A 17,805-nucleotide genomic window follows, 5' to 3' on the forward strand; every position below is an offset into this window, starting at 1 on the left:
TCTACCAAAATTGTAAATTTCATGATCCCTGGGATAGAGGTTCTTACTCAAGGGCGGGCCAAACTTGGTATATATATAGTGTATATGTATAAAACATTTAGATAATATCTTTTTTAATGCTATCGACTAAACAGATATTTTGAAGGAGTATGTAGTCCTTTACCAAAATTGTAAATTTCTTGATCCTCGGGGATAAGAGTGGAGCCAAATATTGTCTTCATCATTTAAAAGACTTCTTTCAGTTTGCTGATACAGTATAAAACCTAAATGCATATTTAGGAAAAGCAGAATAAGATGTACCAAAGTTGTGAACTTCGCAACCCCAGACACTGCTGGTCCAAATTAAACATATTGTGTTAATGTTACATATATTATGTAAAATCTTTCATCAGTATAGGCACTTTTATGGCCATTTAAGTTTTAAGAAAACATCTTGTTTATACTTTGCTGAATTTTAGAATTTAGCTTAGGTATTCAGAACAAGATTTTTTTTGGGTCACATGAGTAAACTTAGGTGACATTACAATTAGTTGGTGTCATGTGTTAAAAATTGAACAATTTTAATTTCTTGCTAACTACTATTCCAATTCTTTTCAAATTTGGTATGAAGCATCTTTGAGACAAAGGGGACATAAGTTGTAAATTTCAGGACTCCTGCACCCCTGGGGCCTTAGGGGCGGGGCAAAAACTGCCAAAAATTGACCACTTTTCAAAAATCTTCTTTATACCTGTATATCTTTAAGAAAAACTAAATACATAGTGATATAGAAAAGGAAGGTCTCTACCAAAATTGTAACTTTCAGGATCCTCAGGGTAGAGATTCTGACTCCAGGGTGGGGCCAAACTTCGTATGTATAGTGTATATGTGCTAAACATATAAATGATATCTGCTTTAATGCTATTGATACTAAATTGAAACTAAATGGATATTTAGATGATGCAGGTAGTCCTTTACCAAAATCGTAAATTTCATGATCTTAAGAGGTAAGGGTTTGGTTTCAGGATGGTGCCAAAATAATTGATATAATGATTTGAAGGACTGATACAGTATGAAATCTAAATGCATATTTAGGAATAGCAGAAAAGGATGTACAAAAAAATGGTGAATTTCACAACCGCAGCTAGGGTTTTGTCTCGAGAATGAGTCCAAAATAGTAATATCTTTTAATGTTAATGCATATATTATTATATATCATGTAAATACTTTCATTAGTGTATGCACTTTTTAGGGCATTGAAGTTTTAAGAACACGTCTTGTTTTATACTGTTGCTGAATATTAGAATTTGGCTTAGATATTCAGAATAGGAATTTTTTTTCTACATTTCATAACCCTTGGGATTAGTGATACTTTTAACTAGTATTCAGGTGACCGATTAGGCCTTTGGGCCTCTTGTTTTCCATTAAATTCTTCTGAAGGTTAGGTTTTGGGTTTGTTTAGATATTTCTTACAAATTGCTATGGTGAAAATGGCATGCACATGTGCTGAATTCTGATTGGTTGATTTTAAAATCACCATAACTTTCTTATATATGGTGCAATTATTATGAAAATCATACTGTATGTATATGATACAAAAGTCTGTTGAATGACATCAACAGAAGTGCTGAGTCATACTCGCATGCATACACATTGCTTTCTTTCAGTTTTTGGTACTGAAGTGGCCATAACTTTCAAATTAAAGGCGAAAATGAAGTTATTTTTCTGCTGTAGGTTTACAATATGAATGCCTAATGAATGGTGTGAACCATAGATGCTAAATCAAATTTGCATGCATGAGAATGCATGTGCATTGTAATTTTTAACTTTCATCAGGTTTTGATCGATGATATTCAGAGATTTCAATGAAATGTTTTGAAAATTATGTGGAAGATATATTTTTGGACTCTTTACTCAGTAGCACCGTCAAAATGACTTACACTTGTGAATTACAAAAATGGAATGATACTGACATCATATGTACATGCTATCAAACCTGTAAGATAATTGGTTGTGCAGAAGCACAATGACAACTTTTAAATGGGGGACGTTTTGGAAACATCAGTATTGGTCCCCTTTACAATTAGAACTCGTTAGATTTGCCATAAAAATTCATTTTGTTGCAGCAAGCCATTGCTGATAAGTGGTATCAGAAAGGTCCGACAGTCGTGGCATTTGATGACAAACTACAGTATTACTACAAGACCATAGATGAGGTAGAAACCCTACCACTAGTCAAAGACCAGGACTGTATTCGTCTCCATATGGGACCTTTGGCTTCTTCTGTGAAGGAGCATGCTAAGCAGTGGATTGGACATCTTGGAAAGATCTTAAGAGACTCTGCAAAAGAATCTCTGTATAAACTCAGGGATGAATTGGATGTAAGGATGTATTGAATTTTGACACAGAAAATTTTGGAACAATGTACTGTAAATATAGTTAGCTCAAGTAAGCTATTCTGATCACCTTTTGTCTGTCCGTAAAGTTTTCACATTTTCATCTTCTCCAGAACAACTTGACCAATTTCAATCAAACTTGGTACAAATCATCTATGGGTGAAGGGGATTCAAGTTTGTTCAAATGAAGGGTCATATCCCCTTCAAAGGGGAGATAGTCACAAAAATGCAAAGATAGGGTGGAGTCATTTAAAAATCTTCTTCTCAAGAACCTCTGGGCCAGAAATTAAAGTTGAAATTTACATGAAAGTTTTCACATAGTGCAGAGTCAAGTTTGTTCTATCTAATTAAAATTAGATCCTTTGATCCGTTCACGTATATCGCCACACAGGGATCCAACGAAACTGCATACGGAGGTCAAATCTAGTGACCCTTTAGTCTAACCAATCAACACATTGGCTATTAAATTGACTGCAAACTCTAGTCATTTGGAACACTGAAATCTTACTAACAGCTGCCAAAGTATTCTGGTAATAACAACATGCCAGACACGCCCAGGACACCTCAAAGAGTGTATAGTTTTACAAATAGTTGTTGTTTGTGTGGATTTTTATTTTATGTAAGAGACCAATAGAAAAGGGAACTCCCAAATTAAGAAGTTATATGAATTGAAATCAAAACTTACAGAGGAAAAGGTTGACAGGTGATTAATTTACTGGGGAGGGGGGGGGGGGACTTCCATGATGCAGTCTTCATTATTCAGCACAGCTATTAACACATATTTCTGTTCCTCTTTTAAAGATTGAATCTTGCAATCTTTAAAACTTTGAACATGCGCCAATATTTTGTTGTTTCCCCAAACTTTTCATTTACCGAATGCAAATATGAAGAGTTCTCTGATTGGATGAACATATCGATGAATATGCATGATTAAAATGTCACTAGATTTGACCTCTGTATGCGGTTTCATTAGATCTCTGTGTAGTGATATATGTGAGGGGATCAAAGGATCTAATTTGGAATAGATTGAAGTTTGTTCAAATCATGGTCCCTGGGGGTAGGATGGGGCCATAATAGGGGATCAAAGATTTACTTGCGAGTATATAGGGAAAATCTTTAAAAATATCTCCTGAACTATTTAAACTGGGGCTTTCATATTTTGTAAATACATTCTTTATGGAAAGACCTTACATATAATGCACTGGTGTGTGATCTTGTGATCTTGACCTTAAAGCCTGACCTACTTTTAATAAAAATCTGACCTATTCAATATGTCCCAAACTATTTAAGGTAGATCTTTCATATTTTGTATATACAAACTGGATATTTCTTATGGCAAGACCTTTTATTTCATATCATTACCTTTGACCTTGAACTTGGAGTATGACCTACTCTTAAGAAAACAGCCTAGTCTATTAAATATAGCTGGAACTATTTAATATGGGGCTTTCAGTATTTGTGTATAGATTATTTATTGCAAGATCTTGTACACAATGGTGTTTGATCTTTTGACCTTGGAGTTTGACCTCCTTTTAAAAACCCCTGACCTATACTATTTAAGGTAGGGCTTTCATATTAAATTTATATATTCATTATGGCAAGACTTAATTATTTTGTGAAGTTTGACCTTGACCTTGGAGTTGGACCTTCTTTTTAAATCTCTGACCTATTCAATATCTCCTGAACTATTTAAGGTAGGGCTTCCATATTTTGTATATAGATTCTTTATGGCAAGACCTTATCATTTCATGAAGTTTGACCTTGTGACCTTGGAATTAGACCTACTTTTAAGAAAACATAATGTGTTAAATACCTTCGAAACTCTTCAATGTAGGGCTTTCATATTTTGTTTGTACATTCTTTATGACAAGACTTATTGAAACAATCATATTTGATCTTGTGACCGTGACCCACTTTCTTAGAAACCTGATTAAATTAATATCTCCTGAACTATTTAAGGTAAAGCTTTCATATTTTGTGTTTAGATTCTTTATGGAAGACCTTGTTCTACTTTGGTGTTTGACCTTGTGACCTTGACCTGGAAGTTTGACCTATTTTTAATAAAAATCTGACCTATCTCCTGAACTATTTGAGATAGAGCTTTTGTATTTTGTATATAGATTTCTTATGGCAAGATACCATAGCATAATGTATGACCTTGTGACCTTGGTGTTATCTAAAACAGCAAGATCATGTTAGTCATATTGGTGTTGAGGCATCATTGTGTTATGTGAATTCATTTTCAGTTGTGTTGTGACTCTCTGGGGCTAGGTTGGGGCCACAATATTGGGTCAAAATTTTCGTGGGAAATCGATAAAAAAAATACTTTTAAAAATCACAACAGCTGAACTATGGCAGGGCCAAGGTGACTTAGGTGAGCAATGTGGTCCATAGGCCTCTTGTTTTGAATTTCATTATTTTAGTGAACAAGATTTTTATTAGATATTAATTTCATGTGTAAATATTAGATGAATATTATGCTAAGTATGCCACACTGTAAATAACCAGATTGTTGGGGAAGATGATAACAAATTCTCTCTAAGCTTTCTCTTACCTAGATAGTAAACCTGTTTGTTTTATAATTAAACAGGATAGGTCTGATGATTTAGAGCAGACACCAAGTTCTTTAGAGGATCTCAAATTTGTGCTGACAACAATATCCGATATCAAATCAATGTCTCTAGATGTGGAAACCAGAATTCGAGATATCAGGGAGCGATATAGGACCCTGTCCATGTATAATATTGAGGTAAGACATTGGCTATTAATTGACATGGAGAAGGAAGTATAAATATTGGAGGTATAAAGAGGAAGGCGTTTCAAAGATTACATGTGCAATATGGCGTCGGTGGCCTAGTGGTTAGGCCGTCAGACTCTCGACTGAAAGGTTGTGGGTTCGAGTCCTGGCCGCGGCAGGGCCGACGTTGTGTCCTTGGGAAAGGCACTTTACATGAATTTCCTCACTCCACCCAAGTGTTAAAGGGGTACCTGGCTATCAGCTTCGCTAGCCAAGGGTGACGCTCCACGGTGTTTCTCTTTTCACGTGTGTTCTCTTTTCATGTGAAAAGAGAAACACCATGGAGCGTCACACTTGGCTAGCAAAGATGCCTGGCTATAGACAGTGAAAGATATTGTTAGAATGTTAGTTCTCTAGTGCCTGTAACGGCAGCTTGCACTGTATGCTTCCTAGGAGGCTGAGAAAGTTCTAGATTGATATAAGGTCTGCTGGGGTAATAATGCATTGTAAAGCGCTTTGAGCCGCATACGCTGGAAAAAGCGCTATATAAAACCAATCATTATTATTATTAATATGATGTTTAGGTCACTGATGAGGAGAAAGAAATTCAACAGAAACTGCCGCAGATCTGGGATGACTTGGTTTGGAAGTCGAAGAACACCGATGCTGGTCTCACTGTTGTCAAAACTAAATTTACAGAGGTGAGTGCACCTTTCATAATTATTTGTTGAAGACCAATTTTCATGTGAAAACCACAAAATCAAATGACTGACTATGTACAGGTTTTATTTAAGAGGAAAAAGGAGAGAATATACATATGAAGAAATTTTATTTTAAACAAAGGTGCAGAATTTGATCCCCATGAAAATTAATGAAACCACAACATTAAATATAAAGGAACAAGAAACATTGGTATGGGCCGGAAAAATTTTGGGAAGTGCTTAATTGACGATTATCGGTACCAAACATAAGGCGTACATCATAAATTATCATCATATACCATTATATGTAACATAATACACAATCTCAAATTAAACACAATTGTCCTGATTTGTCAATTCAGTGTACCTTAGATTAAAACACTTATTCAAATATTGACATTGTTTAAAAATGCGAGAAAATTACAATGCGGAGGCTGGTAAAATTTAGAGAAATTTGGATCAAATCCAGAGATGAACCAAGTGAAAAGAATTGTTAATTATATGAAGTAACAATTTATTGGAAGCTCAATAATGCAACTAGTCTTATATAAGATTTTAGCTTAATTCGCAATACCAAAGTCAACAATAGGCTATATAGTGTTTATGCTTGTCCGATCAATTGATTCAAAAATACTTTTGTCCAATCAATCAATATACTTAGCCTCCACTAAATATGGTTTCTTTTCTGTGACGTTGCACCTGAAAATTTCTGATCTTGACAGTTTCCGTTATGTCACGTGGTAAAAATTTTTATATTTGAATAAAAAGACCTCTAAATGGGATACTTTTTTTCACAATGCAGCGCGAGTCATTTCCCCCAATACAGGGGGCGCACAATTCATAGCGTCAATATAAGGATTTACTATATCTGATTGTAAATGTAATGAAGTGCCAGTTAAGGGATTTTTCTGTAATTGATGAAAACTAATGTGACTGCAAAATAATTTTAGTCATTGATTTTATTTATGTGTCCATTGTGATTTTTTTCGCGGGCAATGTTGGTTCATGATGTAGCAAATGCTGTAAATAGGTTAGTCATCTACTTATTTAGATCAGGATCAAGATATCTTTAGCATATCATAAATTCTTCATTATTAATTTTCAATATTTTGGACGATTAAAACACAATTAGATATGTAGAAATTACATGTGCAACCAACGCATGTACATTTCATTAGCGGATCTAGAAGAGGGAAGGGGGGGGGGGGGGTTGGGGTTACGGGGGTTACAACACGCATACACCTTTGATTTTGGTTTAAAAAGAGAGTGCAAGAGAGAGAGAGATATCAGAGTATGGTATTTATGTTTTTCTGGGAACATCATTACTGCATTGCATTGGTTATAGGATAAAAATCTAAATTTAAATAGTATGGGGAGAGGGGTTCAAAACTCCTGTAAATTTATGTCGTCCGACATCGATTTTCACACATTTGATTATTATTTTCAATATTCACCAAGTCTAGTTTGAAAGGGGTGGGATGTTAATGAAAACTATGTGAATTTAGTATTTTTTGTCAGACATTGAACTTTTGATCACACCCCTTAGCAATAAACGTAAATTTGCTTGTCATTTGAAACTTAGTTATGTAAGGGGGGAAAATGCTGGTATAACTACTATTTTCAGATCACCCAAACTCAAATTGAAGATTTCAAGAAAGATCTTGAAAAATTCTCGGAGAAGTTTTATGACAATGGACCTGGTGCTGTTGGTACAGACTTAGAAAAAGGTAGGGTGATTATAGCCATGACATGAAACTGGAACTTGCATAGTTTACCATGCTTTGGTTTGTTGTGTAGATTTGTGAAGATTTACAAGCTTATGGATTATATTCTGTAGGTCTAGAATTAAAGAAGACATTCCGTGTTGAGGTTAATGATTTAGAAGCTGCTAGGCAAGAGTTAGCCAATGCAGAGAAACTGTTTGATTTGCCCATTACAATGTATCCAAATCTTCTGGAAGTGCAGAAGCAGATGAAAGGACTGGAAATGATATATGGCTTGTATGAAGAACAGAAGGTTAGTTTATAAAAAGCTTGATTGGTTAATGATGAATAAATGCAATGAAAGGGGAAATGTGGGTTGAAGAAAAAGACTGAAAGATCATTAAAAATTACTTTATCATTCAGGCTGCCAGAGAGCAATGGGCAGAGACACTTTGGTCCAATTTGAATGTACAAGTTCTTCAAGAAGGAATTGAGGGTTTCCTAAAGAATCTTCGCAAGATGCCAAGGGAGGTCAGATCAATGCAAGCAGCTCGTGCTTTGGAGTCCAAGATGAAGGAGTTCAGAGATTCTCTACCTCTGTTTGTTGACTTGAAACATGATGCCCTTCGAGAACGGTACAATAATTTTTATGCTCCCCAAAAATTTCTCGGGGGGGGGGGGGGGGGGGGGGGGGGGGCATATAGTCGCTGACATGTCCGAGCTCATATCTCCTAAACCTTTCATCAGAAATTTATCATTGATTGCAAATATTTTCTTGGGACAGGGACTTTTGGAAAAGACAAGGTCACTCAGAACATATACCTTATGTAAGGAAAAAGTTTCATATTTCAATAGTTTTTGAACAGGTATTGTTCATTATTACACAAAAAAGTAACAAGCAAATGACTTTCAGACAAAGGTCACTCATGGTAATTTTGTAAAGGTCAAGGTCACTTGGAACCTTATATATGAAAAAAAAACTTTGTTTCAACAATATTTCAACAGTTATTGACCTTTTGTACCAAGGTCTCTCAAGGTCATTTTGGAAAGGTTAAAGGCACTTAAAATATACCTTATCTGAACAAAAACTTCTTTATTTCAACCGTTTTTGTACGGTATTAATCATATATCACACAAATAAGTAACAGGCAAATGGCTTTCAGACAAAGGACACTTTGTAAAGGTCAAAGTCACTCAACATACCTTATATATGAAAAAAAAACCCATCTTCATTTCAACAATATTTTAACAGTTGATGATAATTGTGCAAGTCCTTCATCATTTGAAGTAGTTCATTGTTAGATGCAGTTTGGAGAGCATGCATCAGTTTTACTGATATTGTTGTTCTTGGAAGTAACAATTTAAATACAGTTAACTCTGAGATGGAGGTCAAACAATGGTACAACATGTATATATATACATTTTGTTGATAAATGCTCTGCATTTTTAAAAATCAATTTTGCTACATTTATTTGTACCTAAAGTGAGAAAAAAAAATTGAAAATATTTTGTGCTGGACTATGTCTTTTAGCCATTGGAAGGAGCTAATGAATAAGACAGGGCAGAAGTTTGACATCAATCCTGAGACATTTACTCTTGCCAATGTATTTTCCATGGAACTACATCGGTTCCAAGAAACAATTGGAGAAATTGTCACCAAGGCCAGCAAAGAAATGGGTATTGAAAAGGTCAGCTTAAATTCTATTTTTGGATTTAAAGAATTTCTTTTTGTCAGCTAAGTTAGTACTAGAGCAACAAGAAGTAGTGATAGTGACATTTTATATTTACCAAACGTTCGAACTGAATATCATAAATTGTCTTTTAAGGTATCCTCCACAGTTTCATGGAATCAGTTGCCTGAGTCTGTCAGAAGCTGTGGTTCTATTGCATCATTCAAATCAGCATATTTTCAGCAATATAATTCAAACAAGTTATATATATATATATATATATATATACAGTGAAACTTCTCTAAACCGGCCGGCTCTCGGACTGGAAAAAACGGCCGGTTTAGAGGGATGGCCGGTATACCGAGAATTTAGCAATTATAGACGTTTTATCTCAATATTCACAAAGTAGGTACTGTTCACTTTCATCTGGTGATCTATGATCAATTATCGGTGGAGATTAAATTAGTCTGCTTGTACCTAAAGGTAATTATGAATTACAAGAAATATTCTCGCTGAAATCATCTAATTTTCAACTGAAAATCTATAACAGGATACATAACGAAAACACAGAGGCCTATTATTGGAATTCCTCTTACCTATAAAAACTCTGTTTACATTCATCGCTTATGTCATTAACAATTTTGTTTTGACGTTTTTAAAAAGTACAGTAGTAAAAATTAAATTGTAATTTGAATATTTCTTTGGAATTTTAAGTCTATGGAAACCAAGAAAATTAATCTATCTTTTAATAATTATCATTAACAGTCATGGGTTTGTTCTTTATTAACTACCGCTTATATCCATACGGTAATGTAGTGTAACAATATGGCGTCTGATACTGTATTCATTCGATATGTTCCCAACTGTTTTTTACATTTTGTACAGAATTTGGAAGGGTCTCTTGGATTAGCTAAGTGTCAATTAACACCCTTGACAGCACAGGTAAACATTAGAAAATAAAGAGGCCACTAGTGTTTTTCACACCTCCGGTCGATAATTTCCCACGTGGCCAGTGGGTCAGTCAATTTACACACCTAGACCATCTTGATCTTCCTCTGGCCAAACTTTTCTTGTCTTCAAAAAGTGGCCGGTATGTTAAGGGTAAATTACATATGCTTGTTTACAAATGTACTTTAAAAAGTGGCCGATGTCCGGTTTTCAGGGGTGGCCGGTTTTGTAAGACTTTCTTTGTAAGGAAATGTTAAAATTTCTGCTGGGACTTTGAAAATTGGCCGATATTCAGGGAGAACCGGTTTTCTGAGGGGCCGGTTTGGAGAAGTTTCACTGTATATATTTGTCCAATGGGCTGATCCACGTCCGTTGTGCATTAACAATTGAAATTTTTTAACCTCTTGATAATTAGCATTCCAGTTCTATTCAAATTTGGTATGAAGCATCTTTGGGACAAATAAGATAAAGTTAAACGTATTAAATTGTTGGGAAGACTTTATTCAGCGATTGATTTCATGACACGCGACCTCGAACTTCCTTTAATTCGCATCTGACTCTTCGCAATATTTGCAAATGTAGATTACTGTTGCTAAGTGGCCCTTTGCCCTTTTTCCTGAATCGAAAAAGGTCCATACTTTTGACTTGACTGCTCAAGGATATGGAAAGTTGGAAACAAATCTGCATTGTTTTCCCCAGCCATTATTAGGCAAATTAGAGTTATGTCCCTTGATAATGCTAAAACTTCTATGGGTTCCGTTAACTAAATGATTTCGGGAATAGTCGGCAACAATCGATGTCAAAAATTTATAATCGATTGTCATTATGCGCAGCCTTCAGTGACATTTTCGATAGTCTGCGACTATCGTAACAACACTATGATCTAGGGTACAGATGCTGACTGCATGCCCTGCTGCATGTCACCTGATCAAGTGAATTAATGAAATGGCTTGTTTTTGTGGGTTGTTTTTTCTTGTGACACGGGTGTGAGAATCAATTAAAATTGAGAAATAGCTAGGGTTAGGTACTTGTAATTGGCTCTAAATACGAATCAGTTGAAGGAAAAAATTACTTACGTAATTCTGCTTTAATATGTATATAATTGTATCAATGAGAAATAAAATAGATGGGCTTCAGCTTTGAATACCTGTCATTCGATGTACAAATTTACCTACATGTTTATACTGATGAGTAATTTGATTAAAACAAAATTGATAGGTTTTGATCTTTTGAAAACAATCGTTAGATATGTGTAATTATATTTTTACCTTAGATATATGTCACTTGCAGACAAATTTGAAGATGAAAAACTGCTTTAGAAAGATATTAACAGAAACTTGGCTTTTCTCAACCTTGAATCAGGAAGATTAAAAAAAAATTATGATGCCATTCAAGCAGAGTATGAAGGATGCTCAAATTCTGAGCAGAAGAGACAGGGGTCCGGTAAAGCTAAAAAACAAAAAGTAGATAGATAAAGATAAATGAGAATCATAAACTACAACTTTATTATTATTTTTTATTCATTTTATTTATTATACGGCAATGTGAATCTGGAAAAACTAGGGTTGTATTATATCTTAGAATTGTTCTTTACACATTGTACTTCTGGTTCACAATGGCAGCTTTTTGCAGTAAAACGAACAAATGATTGAATAAAGTCTAATAAAAGTAAGGAAAATGACAAGAAATCAATACAGACAGAAAATACTAATAAAATACTTGTGAATGAAATGGTGATACTACTGATGATATAGTTTGTTGTAATATTGATGTGAAGAATTGCTCTGTGAAACACCAAATACCTTATAAAATCTTCAAATAGGGGTATATAAAGTCTACTCATTTGGTAAATTGGGCATTCGGCTAATAAAATATTCGGCTAATATAATAGGTTAAATATACTGGATTAAATGGGACCCCTTGTATGTATGTGTGTGTGTGTGTATATATATATATATATATATATATATATATATAAATGACCAACAACACAAACAATTAGGTTGTAATATTTTTGAGAAGACCTTGTCCCTTCCTCAGGACATAAGATGGCTAAAGGTATAGTAAAAACCCACAAACACTAAAAGTGCACTAAATCTACAAATATATTTACATGTACCGGGTATAGTATTTGCCTTGCTAATCAATGTTTTCTAGGCAGCGAATTAGAACACTTATATTTGTCCAATGGGCTGATCAACTTCTCTACAACCAAATATCTGATGTAAGAAAAACTAAATGCATAGCGATGTAGAGCAGGATGGCCTCTACCAAAATTGTAAATTCCATGATCCCTGGGGTATAGGTTCTGACTCGGGGGGAGGGTCAAAACTGCCAGAAATTTATTAATATTCACACACATCTCTAAGAAAAACTAAATGCAGGAAGTCCTTTTCCAAAACTGATTTCAGAGGTAAGGGATTTGGTTCCAGTGTGGGGCCAAAATTATCATAGTGATTATTGTCTTATCATTTGAAATACTTCATTAAATTTGCTGATACGGTATAAAAACTAAATGCATATTTAGGAAAAGCAGAAAAGGATGTACATGTACCAAAATCGTGAATTTTGCAACCCCAGGGTTTTGACTCTAAGACAATATTACATATAGGCATTTTTGTGGGCACTTAAGTTTGAAGATCACATCTTGTTTTATATTGTTGTTGAACAGGATTTTCCCCCCCTAGATTTCATAGCCCTTTGGTCTTTTGATACTTTTAACTAATACTTAGGTGACCATTATATAAGGCCTGTGGGCCTCGTTTATAATCCTTGTATTTGACCTTGTATCCAATACAGTGTATGTGGATCTGTCATTTGATAGTAATTATGTAATGCTGTCTAGATATAAGAAATTATTATCTCCCCTTCATATTGTTTTTGTCATTTTCCTTCTTCTTCTTCAACCAAATTTTGTCCAGGCCCTAACTAGAGAACCCTTTGACTTTAAGACTTCAAACTTGGAACATAAGGAGATGGTATGGAGGAGGGTTGCCCGCCCCCAAAACTTTTGACCTTGACCCACTTATAAAGTCAAGGTCAATCTTTTACATCAACATATAGTCCAGGCCAATAGCTGAGAACCCTTTGACATTACGATTTCAAACTTGGAACGTGGCAAGAGGACATAGATACATGCACCAAATCTTTTTGACCTTGACCCCTTTCTTCATTCAAGGTCAAATTAAGAAAAACATGAATAGACCATAACTTTAGAACCCTTTGACATTAAGACTTCAAACTTAGAATATGAGAAGGGGGAATAAGGAAAGGGGGAATTCCACCAATTTTTTTTTACCTTGACCCATTTATAAAGTCAAGGTCAATTTTTTATGTCAAAATATAGTCCAGTCCAGACCAAAAGCTGACTTGACAACCGTTTGACATTAAAACTTCAAACTAGGAATATGGAGAGATAATATGGAAGAGTGCACCAAAATTTTTGACCTTGACCCCTTTCTTCATTCAAGGTCAAATTACGAAAAATATGAATTGACCATAACTTTAGAACGCTTTGACATTAAGACTTCAAACTTAGAATATTAGTCCAGTCATTCTAGCCAAAAATATAGCGTAACCTCAAACTAATTGCAACAGAAATGTTTTTGTTTTCAAACGGTGAGTCAAGGGATGCTCTAGCGTATATAAAAAATCGAGAGCACAAAACAAAGGGGAAACGTGTATTTTGGGGACAAAATCATACATTTTGATAAAAAATAACCAAAAACCGGGATTTATCATTTATCTTCACACATGAAAGAAATAAAAGAAACGTAATTGCTATAATCATCGGGAACAGTGTTAACATTCACAAACTACTTTATTCATACCAAAATTTCAAATGAATGATTTTTTATGAGGCGTAAAGCCTTATTTTGAAAGAAAAATCGATGAAAATGAGAAGAGTTCATATGAAACTTGTAAACATTGATTCTGGCACAAAATGAGATACTTTTTATATGAGACAATTAAAGAAGTGATAAGTAATTCATAAAAATTATTTAACAGTTTGAGATTTTAAAATCATGAGTGTATCAGTGGCGGATTTAAGAAATGGCAGCCCCCCCCCTTCCCTCTAAAATTTTCAAAATTAAGGTAAATCATGGTCTTTTGTTTAAAAAATTGTAAAGGATAAAAGAAGCAATAATTTCTTCCACTCTCGGAGAAATAAATGACAAAATGTTTTGATTTATTTATTTACTTTTATTGGGAGAACTTGCATCCCCCCCCCCCCCCCCCCCCCCAAAAAAAACTTAAAATTTGCGTCATTTTATTAATTTCACTTTTATCCAAAATGACAGATAATAGTAAAAATAACTACTTAGGAGACATATTTCAAGCCCTATAAAATCTGTAAAATCCATGCAGGAGTCCAAGGCGGCTCCCAGACCCCTGTCTCATAAACTTGCGCCCCCTCCCCGCCTAGTCGCAATTACTGGATCCGCCCCTGTGTACGATCCCGTAATCGTGTTTGTCAGTCTGCAAAATGTTTAACTTTGGCCATAACATTTGAATGGTAAATGACAGTATTTTCATATTTAATATGTGTATTCTTTGTGACTAACCTTTTAGATGGTACCAAACATTTTGACCTTGATGATTGACCTACTTTTCGTCAGTGACCTTGGAAAAAAACTTGCTTAGGGTGTTGGGATTTGCTTACGAGTTAGAAAATCCACGCTACATGTTTAGTGATAAATTGAATCGGGTGAATACAAATTAGCCGGGACGATGGTATTGTTTTTTGACCATTCCTCATTTCTTTCTCTACAAATATCTATAAGTTTCTTTGAGAAATCTACAGTTTGGATACAGAAAAGCTATTAACTATTTCCTATCAGAAAATTTGCGCAAAATATACAGTTCTTGTCGAAGTAAATAGTAGGTGTTGTTGAGCGAAGACCGCGACTTAATCATTCATGATTAAGACTTGTAGATGAAGACACCAAATTTTCCTTCAAAATTTTTTTATTATTGTGTTGGGATTAGTGTAGTCACGGCGACATTTTTGATGCACTCTTTTGCCACGCATTGTTACAGCAAGTCGGTAATTATAATGACATACATCATATCGTATAAATGCGAATTCAAAAACACCCGATCCATCGGATCTATATGTCACTGTGATAAAGAAATAATAGCAATACAAAGACAATAATTACGCATAGTGTTTTCTGTAAATCAAAGAATGTTTGTAAATATAAGCGGAATGTATAAACTGGGTGGTTTGCCGAGGGAAATTTGTTAATAAAAAATAATACAATCTAAGTTGACATACACAATGTGGGGTACAAGTAGTAATAAATCTGTTCTCAGATTTAAGTATTAATATGCAGTACAAGGTAGTAAAACGTAACTCATCTTCTACACAATCTATTAAAAGTGATTGATTGTATATTGTTTAACGTTCCTCTCGAGAATATTTCATTCATATGGAGACATCACCATTGCCAGTGAAGGGCTGCAAAATTTAGACCTATATACTCGGCGCTTATGGCCTTTGAGCATGGAGGGATCTTTATCATGCCACACCTGCTGTAACACGGGGCCTCAATTTTTTCGGTCTCATCCGAAGAGCCGCCCCATTTATTCCCCCCACAGGAACACAATCTAAAGAACACAGTGTACATATTCTGTCTTCTAATTCTTCTCCTTTGTATCGCCCCGTTTCTATTGTAATTGGAAGTATACCACATCTTCATAGTGCAAGTAAAGATCTAAGATATTTTGGAATGCTCGTGGAAAATTAATTTTCGGTTCTAAAATTTGTTTTAATATTTTTATATAAACATAACTTAATAGTTCATTTACTTTTACATGTACTAGCCACTACTTCACATAGTTATGAAGCAACTTGTTCTGAAATCACCAGTGTCACACAATTAATAGTAACCTATTATATATTTTCTTTAGAATTTAAAGATTCCGATAATGACTTCATTTGTGATGTCCAGTTAGACTTATTATATTTATTCACACATGTTTAGTAATGTTGTCCATTGATAGTAGACGATTCCAGTATCGTATAGTTTATACAGTGTCAGTGGTAAGGAATCTTCCATCCGAATTCGCCATACATGTAGTGTAGGTAAAGGAATGAATCTGTGATAATGACGAAGTTCGCAATTCTGAACCATCTCAATGTTGTGGTAGTTTCGGAAACCCCATATTACACTACAATAGTTCAAAACGAGCTACACAAATTAAGAAAAGTTTTTCGAAAGTTGAAAGTCCTAGGTCTTTGTAAAAAGGAATTTTTGAGACAATGGAGTCATTTATGATGGCACTCGTCCTGTTCACACTTATGCTCCCTTTTTCTCTTAGTTGCAACAATATATTGACTATCACCAAGAGATGTATTGCAAATTCAAGTGTTCTATCACTACCTGAAAATCAAAAAGTCGATGCAATTCACTTGTGAGGGACAAATGCCCAATGCTTGAAAAACATTTGATTTTACTAAATCATCTGGAAATTATCCTCATGTATGTTCAATTAGAAGCTAAGTTCAAGGCCGCTCGTGTCATGGCCGCATCAAACCTAAGATGCTATTTCTCTTTCACCAAACGCTCGACATTTTGAAGTGAAAATCATGTGTCTTTCGAATATGACCTTAAAAACGGAGATCCCGTGTCGCGACAGACGTTGGCACGTTAAAGAATCATTACAAGTGGTATTTCACCTACAACTACAAACAACCAAACATTACATAAACGTTTGAAGGAATATTAATTGATAAGAGATACGTTTTTGTTCTTTATGTTTTTGCGACATTTAACGCTAAACATTATCTTTCCATACTTTTTTGTTTGTTGTTAGCGAGGGCTTACATATTGATATGGTATTTTTGTTTTGGAGAGAAGTTTGACTCCAATATTTTATATTTTTCAAATTGTAGTTCTTTGATTATATGATCGCTTGGTTTTAGATGTTTTGGAACCGATGTCTGTAGGAATCAGACATAATATGGATATTATACATAGAGTACCTTATAACGTTGAACTTCATTAATTAGCTTTTATACAAAGTCAATTTCTTTTCGTATGAAAATGTAATTAGTGGTAAAAAATTAGCACATGCCTGAAACAAACTAGCATTTTAGAGGATAAAATTGACTTAGCAGTATATATGCAGTACTACAAAAAGCGTCTACATAACTTCAATTATCTCCCTTGTAAACTCTTCTGCGTCTATGGAAGCCATGCCGTAACAAAGTTTATGCTATGAAAATGTACTAATTTAAATTAGCAAATTGACGACTTTCCCCTCTCTCGATTTTTCTCGATTTTTTATATGATCATTATAAGCATATTCCACTACAAGTTTCGCAAAAACCATTTCTGTTGCAATTAGTTTGAGGTAAAACAGTAGAATGACTGGACTATATGAGGAAAGGGGGAATTCCAGCAAAATTTTTGACCTTGACCCATTTATAAAGTCATGGTCAATTTTTAGCTCACCTGAACCGAAGGTTCAAGTGAGCTTTTCTGATCACATTTTGTCCGTCGTCCGTCTGTAAACTTTTTACATTTTCGACTTCTTCTCCAGAACCACTGGGCCAAATTCAACCAAACTTGCCACAAAGCATCCTTGGGTGAAGGGGATTCAGATTTGTTCAAATGAAGGGCCATGCCCTTTTTCAAGGGGAGATAATTCAGAATATGTGAAATTTT

General features: G+C 34.6%; 1 protein-coding gene across 4 annotated transcripts in view; it reads left to right on the plus strand.

Moving 5' to 3' along the window:
• LOC125664627 (dynein axonemal heavy chain 10-like) overlaps positions 1-17,805 on the plus strand; it is a 228,130-nt gene that overhangs the window by 77,338 nt on the left and 132,987 nt on the right. For all 4 annotated transcript variants that reach the window (XM_048897447.2, XM_056154597.1, XM_056154594.1 and 1 more), the window contains 7 exons: positions 2,104-2,358; positions 4,964-5,122; positions 5,695-5,811; positions 7,436-7,538; positions 7,649-7,827; positions 7,938-8,149; positions 9,046-9,202. In XM_048897447.2, the coding sequence (XP_048753404.2) occupies positions 2,104-2,358; positions 4,964-5,122; positions 5,695-5,811; positions 7,436-7,538; positions 7,649-7,827; positions 7,938-8,149; positions 9,046-9,202 (1,182 nt within the window). The remainder of the gene's footprint in view (positions 1-2,103; positions 2,359-4,963; positions 5,123-5,694; positions 5,812-7,435; positions 7,539-7,648; positions 7,828-7,937; positions 8,150-9,045; positions 9,203-17,805) is intronic.

The sequence above is a fragment of the Ostrea edulis genome, chromosome 1 (assembly GCF_947568905.1).
Source record: "Ostrea edulis chromosome 1, xbOstEdul1.1, whole genome shotgun sequence".
In the NCBI taxonomy this organism is placed as follows: Eukaryota; Metazoa; Mollusca; class Bivalvia; order Ostreida; family Ostreidae; genus Ostrea; species Ostrea edulis.